The 14,897-nt window shown below is 37.7% G+C and overlaps 1 protein-coding gene across 7 annotated transcripts in view; it reads left to right on the plus strand.

The window, feature by feature from the left end:
• The window catches only part of LOC117394629 (DNA endonuclease RBBP8-like), a 51,293-nt gene that overhangs the window by 15,097 nt on the left and 21,299 nt on the right, over positions 1 to 14,897 (plus strand). For 4 of the 7 annotated variants that reach the window (XM_033992992.3, XM_059015779.1, XM_059015788.1 and 1 more), the window contains exons 2-4: positions 3,506 to 3,693; positions 7,697 to 7,739; positions 11,129 to 11,224. In XM_033992992.3, the coding sequence (XP_033848883.3) occupies positions 3,573 to 3,693; positions 7,697 to 7,739; positions 11,129 to 11,224 (260 nt within the window). In that variant the 5' untranslated portion in view covers positions 3,506 to 3,572. Of the gene's footprint in view, positions 1 to 3,505; positions 3,694 to 7,696; positions 7,740 to 11,128; positions 11,225 to 12,252; positions 12,362 to 14,897 lie in introns of those variants that run through there. The other 3 variants (XM_033992994.3, XM_059015807.1, XM_059015797.1) reach the window with 3 other exon arrangements.

Genomic DNA, 14,897 nt, shown 5'->3' on the forward strand with positions numbered 1-14,897 from the left:
CCTTGCGAAAGTATTCGGCCCCCTTGAACTTTGCGACCTTTTGCCACATTTCAGGCTTCAAACATAAAGATATGAAACTGTAATTTTTTGTGAAGAATCAACAACAAGTGGGACACAATCATGAAGTGGAACGAAATTTATTGGATATTTCAAACTTTTTTAACAAATAAAAAACTGAAAAATTGGGCGTGCAAAATTATTCAGCCCCCTTAAGTTAATACTTTGTAGCGCCACCTTTTGCTGCGATTACAACTGTAAGTCGCTTGGGGTATGTCTCTATCAGTTTTGCACATCGAGAGACTGAAATTTTTGCCCATTCCTCCTTGCAAAACAGCTCGAGCTCAGTGAGGTTGGATGGAGAGCATTTGTGAACAGCAGTTTTCAGTTCTTTCCACAGATTCTCGATTGGATTCAGGTCTGGACTTTGACTTGGCCATTCTAACACCTGGATATGTTTATTTGTGAACCATTCCATTGTAGATTTTGCTTTATGTTTTGGATCATTGTCTTGTTGGAAGACAAATCTCCGTCCCAGTCTCAGGTCTTTTGCAGACTCCATCAGGTTTTCTTCCAGAATGGTCCTGTATTTGGCTCCATCCATCTTCCCATCAATTTTAACCATCTTCCCTGTCCCTGCTGAAGAAAAGCAGGCCCAAACCATGATGCTGCCACCACCATGTTTGACAGTGGGGATGGTGTGTTCAGGGTGATGAGCTGTGTTGCTTTTACGCCAAACATAACGTTTTGCATTGTTGCCAAAAAGTTCGATTTTGGTTTCATCTGACCAGAGCACCTTCTTCCACATGTTTGGTGTGTCTCCCAGGTGGCTTGTGGCAAACTGTAAACAACACTTTTTATGGATATCTTTAAGAAATGGCTTTCTTCTTGCCAGTCTTCCATAAAGGCCAGATTTGTGCAGTATACGACTGATTGTTGTCCTATGGACAGAGTCTCCCACCTCAGCTGTAGATCTCTGCAGTTCATCCAGAGTGATCATGGGCCTCTTGGCTGCATCTCTGATCAGTCTTCTCCTTGTATGAGCTGAAAGTTTAGAGGGACGGCCAGGTCTTGGTAGATTTGCAGTGGTCTGATACTCCTTCCATTTCAATATTATCGCTTGCACAGTGCTCCTTGGGATGTTTAAAGCTTGGGAAATCTTTTTGTATCCAAATCCGGCTTTAAACTTCTCCACAACAGTATCTCGGACCTGCCTGGTGTGTTCCTTGTTCTTCATGATGCTCTCTGCGCTTTAAACGGACCTCTGAGACTATCACAGTGCAGGTGCATTTATACGGAGACTTGATTACACACAGGTGGATTCTATTTATCATCATTAGTCATTTAGGTCAACATTGGATCATTCAGAGATCCTCACTGAACTTCTGGAGAGAGTTTGCTGCACTGAAAGTAAAGGGGCTGAATAATTTTGCACGCCCAATTTTTCAGTTTTTTATTTGTTAAAAAAGTTTGAAATATCCAATAAATTTCGTTCCACTTCATGATTGTGTCCCACTTGTTGTTGATTCTTCACAAAAAATTACAGTTTCATATCTTTATGTTTGAAGCCTGAAATGTGTCAAAAGGTCGCAAAGTTCAAGGGGGCCGAATACTTTCGCAAGGCACTGTATATATATATATATATATATATATATATATTATACAGTATATCTATGTGTGTGTGATATGTGTGTGTGTGTATATGTATATGTGTATATATATATATATATATATATATATATATATATATATATATATATATATATATATATATATTAGATATACACATATACAGTGCCTTGCAAACGTATTCAGACCCCTGACCAATTCTCTCATATTACTGAATTACAAATGGTATATTGAAATTTCGTTTGAAATTTAAAATAAAATATCGTTTGATATTTTATTTTAAAACACTGAAACTCAAATCAATTATTGTAAGGTGACATTTGGTTTTATGTTGGGAAATATTTTTAAGAAAAATAAAAAAAACTGAAATATCTTGCTTGCATAAGTATTCAACCCCCACACATGAATATTTGGTAGAGACACCTTTCGCTGCAATAACAGCTTTGTCTTTTGGGGGAAGTATGTACCAGCTTTGCGCACAATGTCGGAGTGATTTTGGCCCATTCTTGGCAGATTTGCTCCAGGTTGTTCAGGTTGGTTGGACGACGCTTGTGGACCGCAATTTTCAAATAGTGCCACAGATTCACAATGGGATTGAGATCAGGACTTTGACTGGGCCACTGTAGGACATTCACCTTTTTGTTCTTGAGCCACTCCAATGTTGCTTTGGCCTTGTGCTTGGGATCATTGTCCTGCTGAAAGGTGAATTTCCTCCCAAGCTTCAGTTTTTTAGCAGACTGAAGCAGGTTATCTTGCAGTATTTCCCTGCATTTTGCTCCATCCATTCTTCCTTCAATTTTAACAAGATGCCCAGTCCCTGCTGATGAGAAGCATCCCCACAGCATGATGCTGCCACCACCATACTTCACTGTAGGGATGGTGTGTCTTGAGGCATGGGCAGTGTTAGGTTTGCGCCACACGTAGCGCTTTGAGTTTTGGCCAAAAAGCTCTATCTTGGTCTCATCTGACTACAAAACCTTTTCCCACATCGCAGCTGGGTCACTCTCATGCTTTCTGGCAAACTCCAGACGTGCTTTCAGATGGTACTTTTTGAGTAACGGCTTCTTTCTTGCCACCCTCCCATACAGGCCAGTGTTATGCAGAGCTCTTGATATGGTTGACTGGTGCACCATTATTCTACTCCCAGCCACTGAACTCTGTAGCTCCTTCAAAGTGATTGTTGGCCTCTCTGTGGCTTCTCTCACAAGTGTCCTTCTTGTTTGAGCGCTGAGTTTTGAGGGACGGCCTTGGCAGTGCCTGGGTGGTGTGATGCAGCTTCCACTTCCTGATTATTGATCCAACTGTGCTCACTGGGATATCCAAACACTTGGATATTATTTTGTACCCTTTCCCTAATCTATGCATTTGTATTTCTTTATCTCTAACTTCTGTAGAATGCTCTTTGGTCTTCATTTTCCTTCAGATTCACAGCCTGACCAATGATCCTTCAACAGTGGGGTTTTTATCCAGAAAATGTGACAGCAATTTTAATGGTTCAGAGGTGGAGGCCAAAGGTAAGGTAATTTTGTCCTCGTTAGGGCAATTTCTTTCATCGGTGTAAACTGGGAGCTTCCACAGCACAGGGGTTGAATACTTATGCAAGCAAGATATTTTTATTTTTCTTAAAAATATTTCCCAACATAAAACCAATGTCACCTTACAATAATTGATTTTGAGTTTCAGTGTTTTAAAATAAAATATCGAACAGAACGAAATTTCAATGTAATTCAGTAATATGAGAGAATTGGTCAGGGGTCTGAATACTTTTGCAAGGCACTGTGTGTGTGTGTATATATATATATATATATATATATATATATATATATATATATATATATATATATAAAAATAAAAATATGTGTGTGTCATTCTGTTTCAGGTTCAGTAACTTGTAAAACAGAAAACAATTACTGTAACAGCCAAACTGGGACGGACTGGCAGATAACATGAACAGCACCACAGGGAGCTGTGGAAGCCCCAGCTCTGGGGTCTCAGCAGAACCTGCCAGTGACCTCTTCAGAGACCTCTGGTCAAAGCTGAAAGACTGCCATGATAACAAAGTGCAAGGTACAGTGCCGCGGCTATAAAATATAATTTGTGCATTGGTAAAGGGAAGGGTATCTATCTGTGTTTTTTTGTTTGTTATATATAAGTATTTACATTTCCCTTAATTGTAGTTGTTGGGCTTCTACGTGCACTTAAGTTGTTTCTTTTATGTATACTAATAATAATTTTTATTGCTGGTTCTATAATAATTACTGTATAAAATGTCTTTCCTTTTACTTAATGTTGCTGGTGTGAGAGTCTGTTAGCATTTTTTTTCTTTCAATTACAAAATTGAATTAAAATAAAAAAATAATAATGAAACGTCAATCAGGGTTTTTTCAGAAACCATCCCTTTAATTTATTAATTGCTGTTATGAACTTTGCTGGTTCATAAGTCATTTAATGTCCCTTACAGCTCTGTTCTGTGGGATTATTAATGAAACCGAAGCGTAACAACGGTAGTTGCTTTAATGTCATTATATTCGTTGGCTGGTTAGACTTCCCTTTTCACTGGGTGAGTGGTTGAACAGCATCAAATTAATCTGAGATCTTTTTCTGCTAACACGGTGTGTTGATGGGTGGGTTAGTGTGCTTAGCCTTGGATAAGAACTATTGTCCTTCACAGCTCCTGCTAAATATGACATAGGTCTATATAAATAATTACACTTGCCTAAAGAACGGTGCGTTTTATTAAAAAAAATAAAAATACTACATACCATCTTTGGTCAATAATAATAATGTAGGCCAAATAAGCATTGAGGTACATTTAACTATATTGAGTATTGATATATATATAAGGCTTAACCTTTATTATTGGTCTCTAACCTAAATTTTATTATAATTAAATAAAGTAGTCTCCGGCTAAGAGAACACCCCTCGGGAAGCAGGCAAAGTGTTCTCTAAGACATAGTTGACCACCAGACACAATATGAATCAATCAATAAATAAATATTTATTACTTGTCATGACGCACGTGCATCAACATATGAAATAAACTAAATGAAAGAAAAGCAATAGGCAAGTTTATGTTAATAAACTATAATAATAAAGTAACAGACAAACTAACGTTAATAAACTGTCAAACTAAATTAACACAGCACCCCTACATGTAAAAAAAAAAAAAATGCAGCCGCAGCTCTAAATTAATTATGAATACATGTACAGAAGCAATATTCAAGACATGCACAACATTATTTAACAGAATGGTGAAGCTACTCACCAGAATGGGAAACACCAAATTGCTCTGCCACTTGTATCTGATTCAGGTTTTTTTCAAGAACTTGAACAATTTCCACCTTTTTGTAGCAAGAGAAACAGCGGTGTGTTTTGCTGTTTGTAGCGATGAGGTGCACTCGTGGAAATCCAAATACAAAACGAGTCAATGATATGACTCGTTATGATGGCGGTTCTTGAAAGATTGAATAAACCAATCAGTGTGCCACAAGACACTCTTGCGATGACCAGTCACTTTTGAAAAGACTGAATAAAGCATTTTAATTTAAGTTTGATGATATTGAGTTATCAGGTTACAAAACCGTGTTGTATCAGTTGTGAATGAATCACTATCGGTGCCAAGAATGGGAAAAATCAGTTTCACGCACAAGGGTGTTCTCATAGGTGAGGTGTTCCTATACGAGGAGACTACTGTAATGTGAACTGTATTGTAGAAGTTATAAATTAAACTAATATTTCCATGTTTATGGGGTAAATTTTTAAATGTTGAAACAAACACTGATGACAAAAATCACTTTTTTCTTTCTGGCAGGAAATGGCAGGTAGAGTTACAAACAGCACACAGTAGCTGGTCTTTTGGGCCCAGCCTCTTCCCTCGGTGGCTCATGTTGCTGATGTTACAATTTGAAATACTTTTGTGAACAGAGTACCTGTTCATACAGGAGCTGCATTGTTGTACAGGCTCATACCTCTACATGGGTGTGGAGGAGGATTACAGTGCACAGTGTACTTTTATATGGGTTTTAATTGCAGCTGCCTAATTGACTTGATGGATAGTGACCAGCTTTTTTTTTTTTTTTTTCATTCTTCTGTTTCAGTCCAGATCTGCATGATGGGGCACAAAAGTTTTCCCAAGATAAAAAGGGTGCTTATCTACCCGAGTCAAAAGACATTTCAGCTGTCCCTTGAACCTTCTTTCCCATGCCTATATTACTGTTAAACAAGGCTCTCTCAGTTTGTTCAGGTTTTTTCATGTCCTTTCAAAGTGCCTGTCTTTTATATTCATCAAAAGTTTTTGAGAACTACAATGCACTTCAAAAAGGTTATTTTATGAATGTTCTAAAGTTTATTTTTTATTACTATATTCCTTCGAACTTAAGATGTGCTTTTTTAACCATTTTTTGCTTCTCAAAAATAGCCAGCAACTTAAATTCAAGTACAGTATAGTGATGTGTGTATTAAAACTACCAGTGCACAAAAAGCAACACGACTGACTGCCAACAAAGGTGTCTGCCTGAATACACAAGCAGCAATGTGACACTGCTGAGAATAAACAAACCAAGCTTCCTGAGGAATTCCAAGAGAAATGTTTACAATTTCAGCATTTCTAACAAACAGTACCAGCTTGGACAGATCGGAAATGCTGATCAGACCCCCATTTTTTTCAACATGCCAAGCAATGTTCAGTGGTGTTGTGGTTGCTGGGTTACATGTTGTCTGATACTGTGTAGTGTTCTGTCGTGCTTGCTGTTGCCGGGATGTGTGATGCCGTAAGTGAGGGAGTGGTGTGTGTACGACAGAGACGCCATCTTAAGTATTATACAGTGCGCAGCACAATAAACAAGCTCTGGTTAATCTACAAAAAAACTGTTTCGTGTCAGTTTTGTACGATACAACAGCGTAATTGAGGTTGTATCTTTGTAAATGCATATTTATTTGATGTTTTATTTTATTGTGGTTGATTTTTTTAACAAGTCATCTAGTAAAGTGTTTTTATCAATAATGTGTTTTTTTTTTTTTTACAGAATGTCAAATATAAAAGGTGATCATGAAAAAGGTTGATCAAAGAGTTTGATCTTGAGACATTCAAAACTATTTAGCTTTTTATATTTGAGACTAAACAGAAATATATACTGAGCATCAAAAGAAACTGATCACTATTATAACATTTATTTTCGAAAAATAATAAGGTATTTAAATCATGGACATTGACAAAATGTTTTGGTTTCTTTTTAATCACTCGATCATTCATCCTTGACCATGACACGCTGGAATGACTATGACTGAAACATATGTACTTAGTCATCTAATTAGTGAGACAGTTGATTGGACACTGGATATGGAGTGATTTCAGCTGTTGAATTGCAAGCTTGAATAAAAGCAATAAAGAAGACCACATAAAAACACCAATATGCCACATCTGTCAAGAGAGCAGTACCTTCATGCAATCAGCATGTTGGAGGCTGGACTAGGGCAGCGTACTGTGGCTCACCGTCTTGGGAGCTCACAGCCAGCCATTTCATATCTGTCAAGACGGTATAACCAGACACACTTTGTCAATGACAGGCCACGAACTGGGAGACGTGTGGCTTTTAGGGCTCAGAGAACACTGAACAGGCAGATGCTTATCCAGGTACTACAAGAGGAATGGGCCAGGATTCCACAGGACAACATCCGAAACCTGGTGCAAAGCATGCGTCGCAGATGTGCTGCTTGTGTTGCTTCCAATGGTGGCCACACACGCTACTAGCCTGTGACTTTCACAGTATCCCCCGTCCCCCCATAACTTTAGACAGTAATGTCAATTGTTAATCAGCACAATAAAAAGTCACTGCACCTGCTCTAAAACAGAGTTTGTCATTTTGCGATCACATTTAGTGAATTTTATCCAAATATAAGTGATAAGTTTCTTTTGATGCTCAAATATAAGTGATACGTTTCTTTTGATGCTCAGTATATAAGCTAAAACTGAAATGGAGCTACAGTACTAAAACAGAATGTTTATCATTGCTGCAAACAATGTTTTTCAGCATCAGGTTGCCAAACTATAAACTTCTTGTATCACATTTAGGGTTGCAAGATAAAATCTCCAAACTGAAGAAGGAGAGATGTTTGTAAGTACCTATTTTTTTTCCTAGAAACTTAAAATATTTATACATATCCTTTTAGCACCATCTGCTGGAAAGTTTTTAATACCTGTCACACTTTATCTTTTTTAAATTGTCTGTGGCTAGAGGTTCTTCAGTTACTTAATTATTATCTGCTGTAATTAAACCTCCATAAAATAAGATTAAAGTCAGATTCATAATGTGCTGCTAGTGTTTTGATAGTAAATATAAAAAAGCATGCATTTAAACTATTTCAAAATGCATTACTGTTATATAAATTGTACACCTAACAATTATTGCATTACTCAAATTCATTTTAGAAGCAAGTACAAATATGCAATTATACGTTAAAGGACAGGATTATTTAATTTGGATCTAACTGTTTTAAAAAAAAAAAAAAGTTTGAAAATGATTTCTCAGCAGTTTGCTTATACATGCTTATACTATCCATTCACAACCCATTCAAATGTAAAGAGTATAATTGGCATGTCGGATAACAACTATTGTCTGGTCAATGTAAGCCTGTTTTGTTTACTATTTGTGTAAATTATTTATTAAGCCTAGATTTTTATGGAAATAAATGAGTCATGATGATTTTATTAAGTTACATTTCAGGTTTTTCCACTATAAACTAAGTTTTCCATAGGTAGAGACCAATTGTTATCTTATTAATAACACATCATTGATGAAGAAAGATATATACAGTAAGAGTGTAGGGAGGGGGTAGGAAGCACAGTTGAAGCCCAAATAACAGTGTATATTAATCCACTTTGTGTTGTAATTTCTGATCAAGTAATTGTTAATTTGATTTAGCTGAATGGGTGAATGAGTCAATGCTTGTCTGTTGTGACATCTTGCATACCATTCCAACGGGGCTTAATTAATGTTTGCAAGGGTCATTATACAAGTATTTCATTATAGGTATAATAGCCTTAAACAAAAGTCAGTGTTTCCCATTGACCCTCCTTCAATACCTGAGGTTTAATATGTCAGTGCTGATATCCAGTCTCACAATGGACTCCTTTGTCTTGGTACAGACGTGCTCAAATTTGTTGGTACCCCTCCACAAAAAACGAAGAATGCACAATTTTCTCTGAAATAACTTGAAACTGACAAAAGTAATTGGCATCCACCATTGTTTATTCCATATTTAATAGAAATCAGACTTTGCTTTTGATTTTTTATTCAACATAATATTGTAAATAAGAAAACAAATGAAAATGGCATGGACAAAAATGATGGGACTGCTAACCTAATATTTTGTTGCACAACCTTTAGAGGCAATCACTGCAATCAAACTTTTCTGTAGCTCTCAATGAGACTTCTGCACCTGTTAACAGGTAGTTTGGCCCACTCTTCCTGAGCAAACTGCTCCAGCTGTCTCAGGTTTGATGGGTGCCTTCTCCAGACTGCAAGTTTCAGCTCTTTCCATAGATGTTCGATAGGATTCAGATCAGGACTCATAGAAGGCCACTTCAGAATAGTCCAATGTTTTGTTCTTAGCCATTCTTGGGTGCTTTTAGCTGTGTGTTTTGGGTCATTATCCTGTTGGAGGACCCATGACCTGTGACTGAGACAGAGCTTTCTGACACTGGGCAGTACGTTTCGCTCCAGAATGCCTTGATAGTCTTGAGATTTCATTGTGCCCTGCACAGATTCAAGGCACCCTGTGCCAGGCGCAGCAAAGCAGCCCCAAAACATAACCGAGCCTCCTCCATGTTTCACTGTAGGTATGGTGTTCTTTTCTTTGAAAGTTTCATTTTTTCGTCTGTGAACATAGAGCTGATGTGACTTGCCAAAAAGCTCCAGTTTTGACTCATCTGTCCAAAGGACATTCTCCCAGAAGGATTGTGGCTTGTCAATATGCATTTTAGCAAATTCCAGTCTGGCTTTTTTATGTTTTTCTTTCAAAAGTGGAGTCCTCCTGGGTCTTCTTCCATGGAGCCCACTTTTGCTCAAAAAGCGATGGATGGTGTGATCAGAAACAAACGTAACTTCACCTTGGAGTTCAGCTTGTATCTCTTTGGCAGTTATCCTTGGTTCTTTTTCTACCATTCGCACTATCCTTCTGTTCACTCTGGGGTCGATTTTCCTCTTGCGGCCGCGCCCAGGGAGGTTGGCTACAGTTCCATGGACCTTAAACTTCTTAATAATATTTGCAACTGTTGTCACAGGAACATCAAGCTGCTTGGAGATGGTCTTGTAGCCTTTACCTTTACCATGCTTGTCTATTATTTTCTTCCTGATCTCCTCAGACAACTCTCTCCTTTGCTTTCTCTGGTCCATGTTCAGTGTGGTGCACACAATGATACCAAACAGCACAGTGACTACTTTTCTCCATTTAAATAGGCTGAATGACTGATTACAAGATTGGAGACATGTGTGATACTAATTATAGAAACAAATTAGTTTGAAATAGCACTATAATCCAATTATTTATTATCTTTTCTAAGGGGTACCAACAAATGTGTCCAGGCTATTTTAGAATATCTTTGTAGAATAAGCAATAATTAATCTCTTTTCACAGCTTCTTTGCTTTATTCTATGACATACCAAAGGCATGCAAGTATACATGATAAAATAGCTTTTAATTTCATCACTTTTCAGGAGGAATGAAGCATTATTTCAATGAGCTGTAAGGGTACCAACAAATTTGAGCACGTCTGTATAGATGAATATTGTAGTCATTGACTGGGTCACAGGGCATTGCTGAGTTTTGGCTGTGTGCCACAAAGTCAGGCTCTCCTTACAGCAACTGTTTTTTGGGGGGTTTTTCTTATTAAATTAATTCTTGACATTGGGTAGGCGTGTAGGATTTACTATAGAATATTACTGTGATTGCTTTTTAAATTGTACTTGGGAAAATTGATTATACTTAAGCCAAAATTGTTTTAAAAATAAAAACAATACAAAGACAGTGTGCTTGTTTTAATTTAGAGGATAACCTTGCCATGTAGGGCAAATGATACAAATCTATGATTTTTAACATTTTCTATAAGAATAGAAAATATCATTAGGGGTAAAGAAAGAATGACAAGCCAATAACACAGCAATCATCAACATACAATGAGAGAGAGAGAGAATGCAAAAAGAAAAAATAGGGGTCATAACCAGCTAGTCAGAATCAAGATACAAGAAAGGGATACCTGCTTCTTGAAATTCACAAAGTGTATAATTTTCCCTTTTAATTTGAGACATTGCATTTGCATACAATCCCTGTTCCACCAAATGCCTGTATGCAAGGAGAACATAGAACCACATCTTAACCTTTTAAAGTATGTACATTTTTTGCACACCTTTTGAAAACAGTAAAATAACATTTCAGTAGAACAAGATCAGTTGATTTGTATGTGCAACAGTGTATTTATTGTTTTTTTTTTGTTTTATTTCCCCAGAGATGCCCAAAGACTGGAGGAGTTTTTTACAAAAAATCAGCAGCTAAGAGAACACCAGAAATCATTGAAAGACAATGTTAAAGTTTTAGAGGACAGGTATGATATGTAGAAACATTTAGCTGTTTCCTTGGTAGGGCAGCATACCGTTCACCTGTCTTAGCTGGTGACCACACTACTGGGGGAAATGAACTGAATTGTTAAATGTTATCCTCGAAAAAGTATTATGCACTAAGGTTTTAGAAATACTATCTCTCTCTGTCTGTCTGTCTGGTTGGAAATTCTGGCCTGTGATTTGGTTAAAACCTCGTCATAGGAGCAAAAATAAATTGAACTATTGCCCCAACATCCTTACACCACCGGGCAATAGTCTCCATCTGTCATCTGATTGGTTCACATCACTATCAGTCCCATCCCTTTTCAAAGGAACGTCTTTCGTCTTCATTCCTCACAAGAGAAAATGGTGAAATGTGAAAACTGCTCAATAGCGATTCTGTGAGTTAACAGAAAATGAATTACAAAACATACTACAAAAGAAAGATGCTCCGAACACAAAAATGGTGATTAAAACATTACTGTCACTTTTTTCTGACTTTCTGAAATTCAAACAAATTCAGCTTGACGAAAACAAATACAGTAGTCCGTCGCATATCCGTCCATCACATATCTGCCCTAACCGTTTATCCGCCATGATCAATCTCTTCAGCAAAGTTAGTTTATTATTGAATAGAGAAGATTAGTTCAGAGATTAAAGTCGCTGACAAGGTGAGTGTCTTTCAGTCTTTTATTTAACCACAAACAACTGTAGCTGGCTTCCAATCTCAAACTGTAGGCAGTTACTATCTCTCACTCAAACTGTCGCACACACTTTTTAACGGCTCCTCCACCACTCGCACGCAGCCGTGCAATCTAACTAACCCCATTCACTCCTGGTTGCGCATACACTCTCACACACATATCAGCTTAACAATACACACAACGCGTACAACACCTAACACCCAAGCAGCGGCTCTTCTGAGCCCCGTCGCTACAATAATAAATTGTTACAGCTGTGTATAATGGAATTTAAAACAGGATTAATTTATCCGCCTTTTTACATATCCGCCCTTACTCTGGTCCCACGGCAGGCGGATATGCGACGGATTACTGTATGACGGGCGGGATATACCGGTAAACTGGACTATGCAGCAGTCAGCAAACCAGACGGAGACGGAGAAAAACTTTGCTAATTATGCGGTATGAACTTCAAAAACCATTTTCTTTTTATTTATTTATTTATTTATGCATGCATGCTGTATCAGCTGTATTTAAACAAAATATATAAAGTCGTATTTACTATCCAAACTTGCCTCACTTACTTTCTTGACTGATTCATATATTAAATATGTCTGCAGACTTGGCCATAGTAGAAAATTAAATGCCCCCCAGGAAGACTATTGTCATCTGCGGCTTCGGGCATTATAGCCCCCTATTGGTAACAATATTCTTCCCAGGTCAATAATTTTCCAGTATAGCCCTCCTGTCCAGTCCATATTTACTATATATCACAAATCAAAAATCTCCGCTGATCGGCATTTTTCCGCTTTCTCAGTCCCCCGGTGCTTGATGTGACCAATGCAGATCCGGGGGAACAAAAATGTTCTGGTTTTGCTTTTTTTTTTTTTTTTTTCAGTCTTTAATTTTTTTAAGCTATTAACACAAAACAAAAAAAATAAGGCACAATTTAATTAAGGCGGTTGTTTTTACATCACGTACCCCATTGGTGCTTGCAGTTGGTATTTCATTGGTCCACAAACAAGTACTGTACAGTTATGGTACAGTTGTACAGTTCACATTGCAGAAAATGGCGAAAATAATGGAACGAAAGGAAGCTGCTGGCGAAAAATTAAGATACATATACGGGGGTGGGGGGTTTGATTGCGGACATTGTTGATGAAGCCTGTGAGCACCGTCTCTGCCTTTATTATAAATGCTTTCCTATTAAAAATATACTGACGATATGCTTGCGTCTTGTACAACAATAACTAAGTCCACTTTTTTTTATTATTGGTCCGCATGCATACCTGTTATGTGAACGGCTCATTATGGAACAAGAGGGTACAAGGCATTGGAAAGCCATATTCTCTGTAGAAAACATGTAGACATCATAAATACCTGCTGCATTTTCTTTGTGGCCTGATGTTGATGGAGACAAACATGGTGATCCAGCGAATTATAAAATACACCCTGTGTTTAAACAAGCATCTTTTTTGAAAAACAAGGATCTGATTCCCATAGAAGACAGTGAAAAATCAAGAGGTCATTTTAAACTTTTATTAACTGAACGTTTATATATATATATATATATATATATATATATATATATATATATATATAGAATGCACAATTTTCTCTGAAATAACTTTATTAATTGGCATCCACCATTGTTTATTCCATATTTAATAGAAATCAGACTTTGCTTTTGATTTTTTATTCAACATAATATTGTAAATAAGAAAACAAATGAAAATGGCATGGACAAAAATGATGGGACCGCTAACTTAATATTTTGTTGCACAACCTTTAGAGGCAATCGCTGCAATCAAACGTTTTCTGTAGCTCTCAATGAGACTTCTGCACCTGTTAACAGGTAGTTTGGCCCACTCTTCCTGAGCAAACTGCTCCAGCTGTCTCAGGTTTGATGGGTGCCTTCTCCAGACTGCAAGTTTCAGCTCTTTCCATAGATGTTCGATAGGATTCAGATCAGGACTCATAGAAGGCCACTTCAGAATAGTCCAATGTTTTGTTCTTATCCATTCTTGGGTGCTTTTAGCTGTGTGTTTTGGGTCATTATCCTGTTGGAGGACCCATGACCTGCGACTGAGACAGAGCTTTCTGACACTGGGCAGTACGTTTCGCTCCAGAATGCCTTGATAGTCTTGAGATTTCATTGTGCCCTGCACAGATTCAAGGCACCCTGTGCCAGGTGCAGCAAAGCAGCCCCAAAACATAACCGAGCCTCCTCCATGTTTCACTGTAGGTATGGTGTTCTTTTCTTTGAAAGCTTCATTTTTTCGTCCGTGAACATAGAGCTGATGTGACTTGCCAAAAAGCTCCAGTTTTGACTCATCTGTCCAAAGGACATTCTCCCAGAAGGATTGTGGCTTGTCAATATGCATTTTAGCAAATTCCAGTCTGGCTTTTTTATGTTTTTCTTTCAAAAGTGGAGTCCTCCTGGGTCTTCTTCCATGGAGCCACTTTCGCTCAAAAAGCAACGGATGGTGCGATCAGAAACTGACGTACCTTCACCTTGGAGTTCAGCTTGTATCTCTTTGGCAGTTATCCTTGGTTCTTTTTCTACCATTCGCACTATCCTTCTGTTCACTCTGGGGTCGATTTTCCTCTTGCGGCCGCGCCCAGGGAGGTTGGCTACAGTTCCATGGACCTTAAACTTCTTAATAATATTTGCAACTGTTGTCACAGGAACATCAAGCTGCTTGGAGATGGTCTTGTAGCCTTTACCTTTACCATGCTTGTCTATTATTTTCTTTCTGATCTCCTCAGACAACTCTCTCCTTTGCTTTCTCTGGTCCATGTTCAGTGTGGTGCACACAATGATACCAAACAGCACAGTGACTACTTTTCTCCATTTAAATAGGCTGAGACATGTGTGATACTAATTAAAGAAACAAATTAGTTTGAAATATCACTATAATCCAATTATTTATTATCTTTTCTAAGGGGTACCAACAAATGTGTCCATTTTAGAATATCTTTGTAGAATAAGCAATAA

The sequence above is a fragment of the Acipenser ruthenus genome, chromosome 3 (assembly GCF_902713425.1).
Source record: "Acipenser ruthenus chromosome 3, fAciRut3.2 maternal haplotype, whole genome shotgun sequence".
Classification (NCBI taxonomy): domain Eukaryota; kingdom Metazoa; phylum Chordata; class Actinopteri; order Acipenseriformes; family Acipenseridae; genus Acipenser; species Acipenser ruthenus.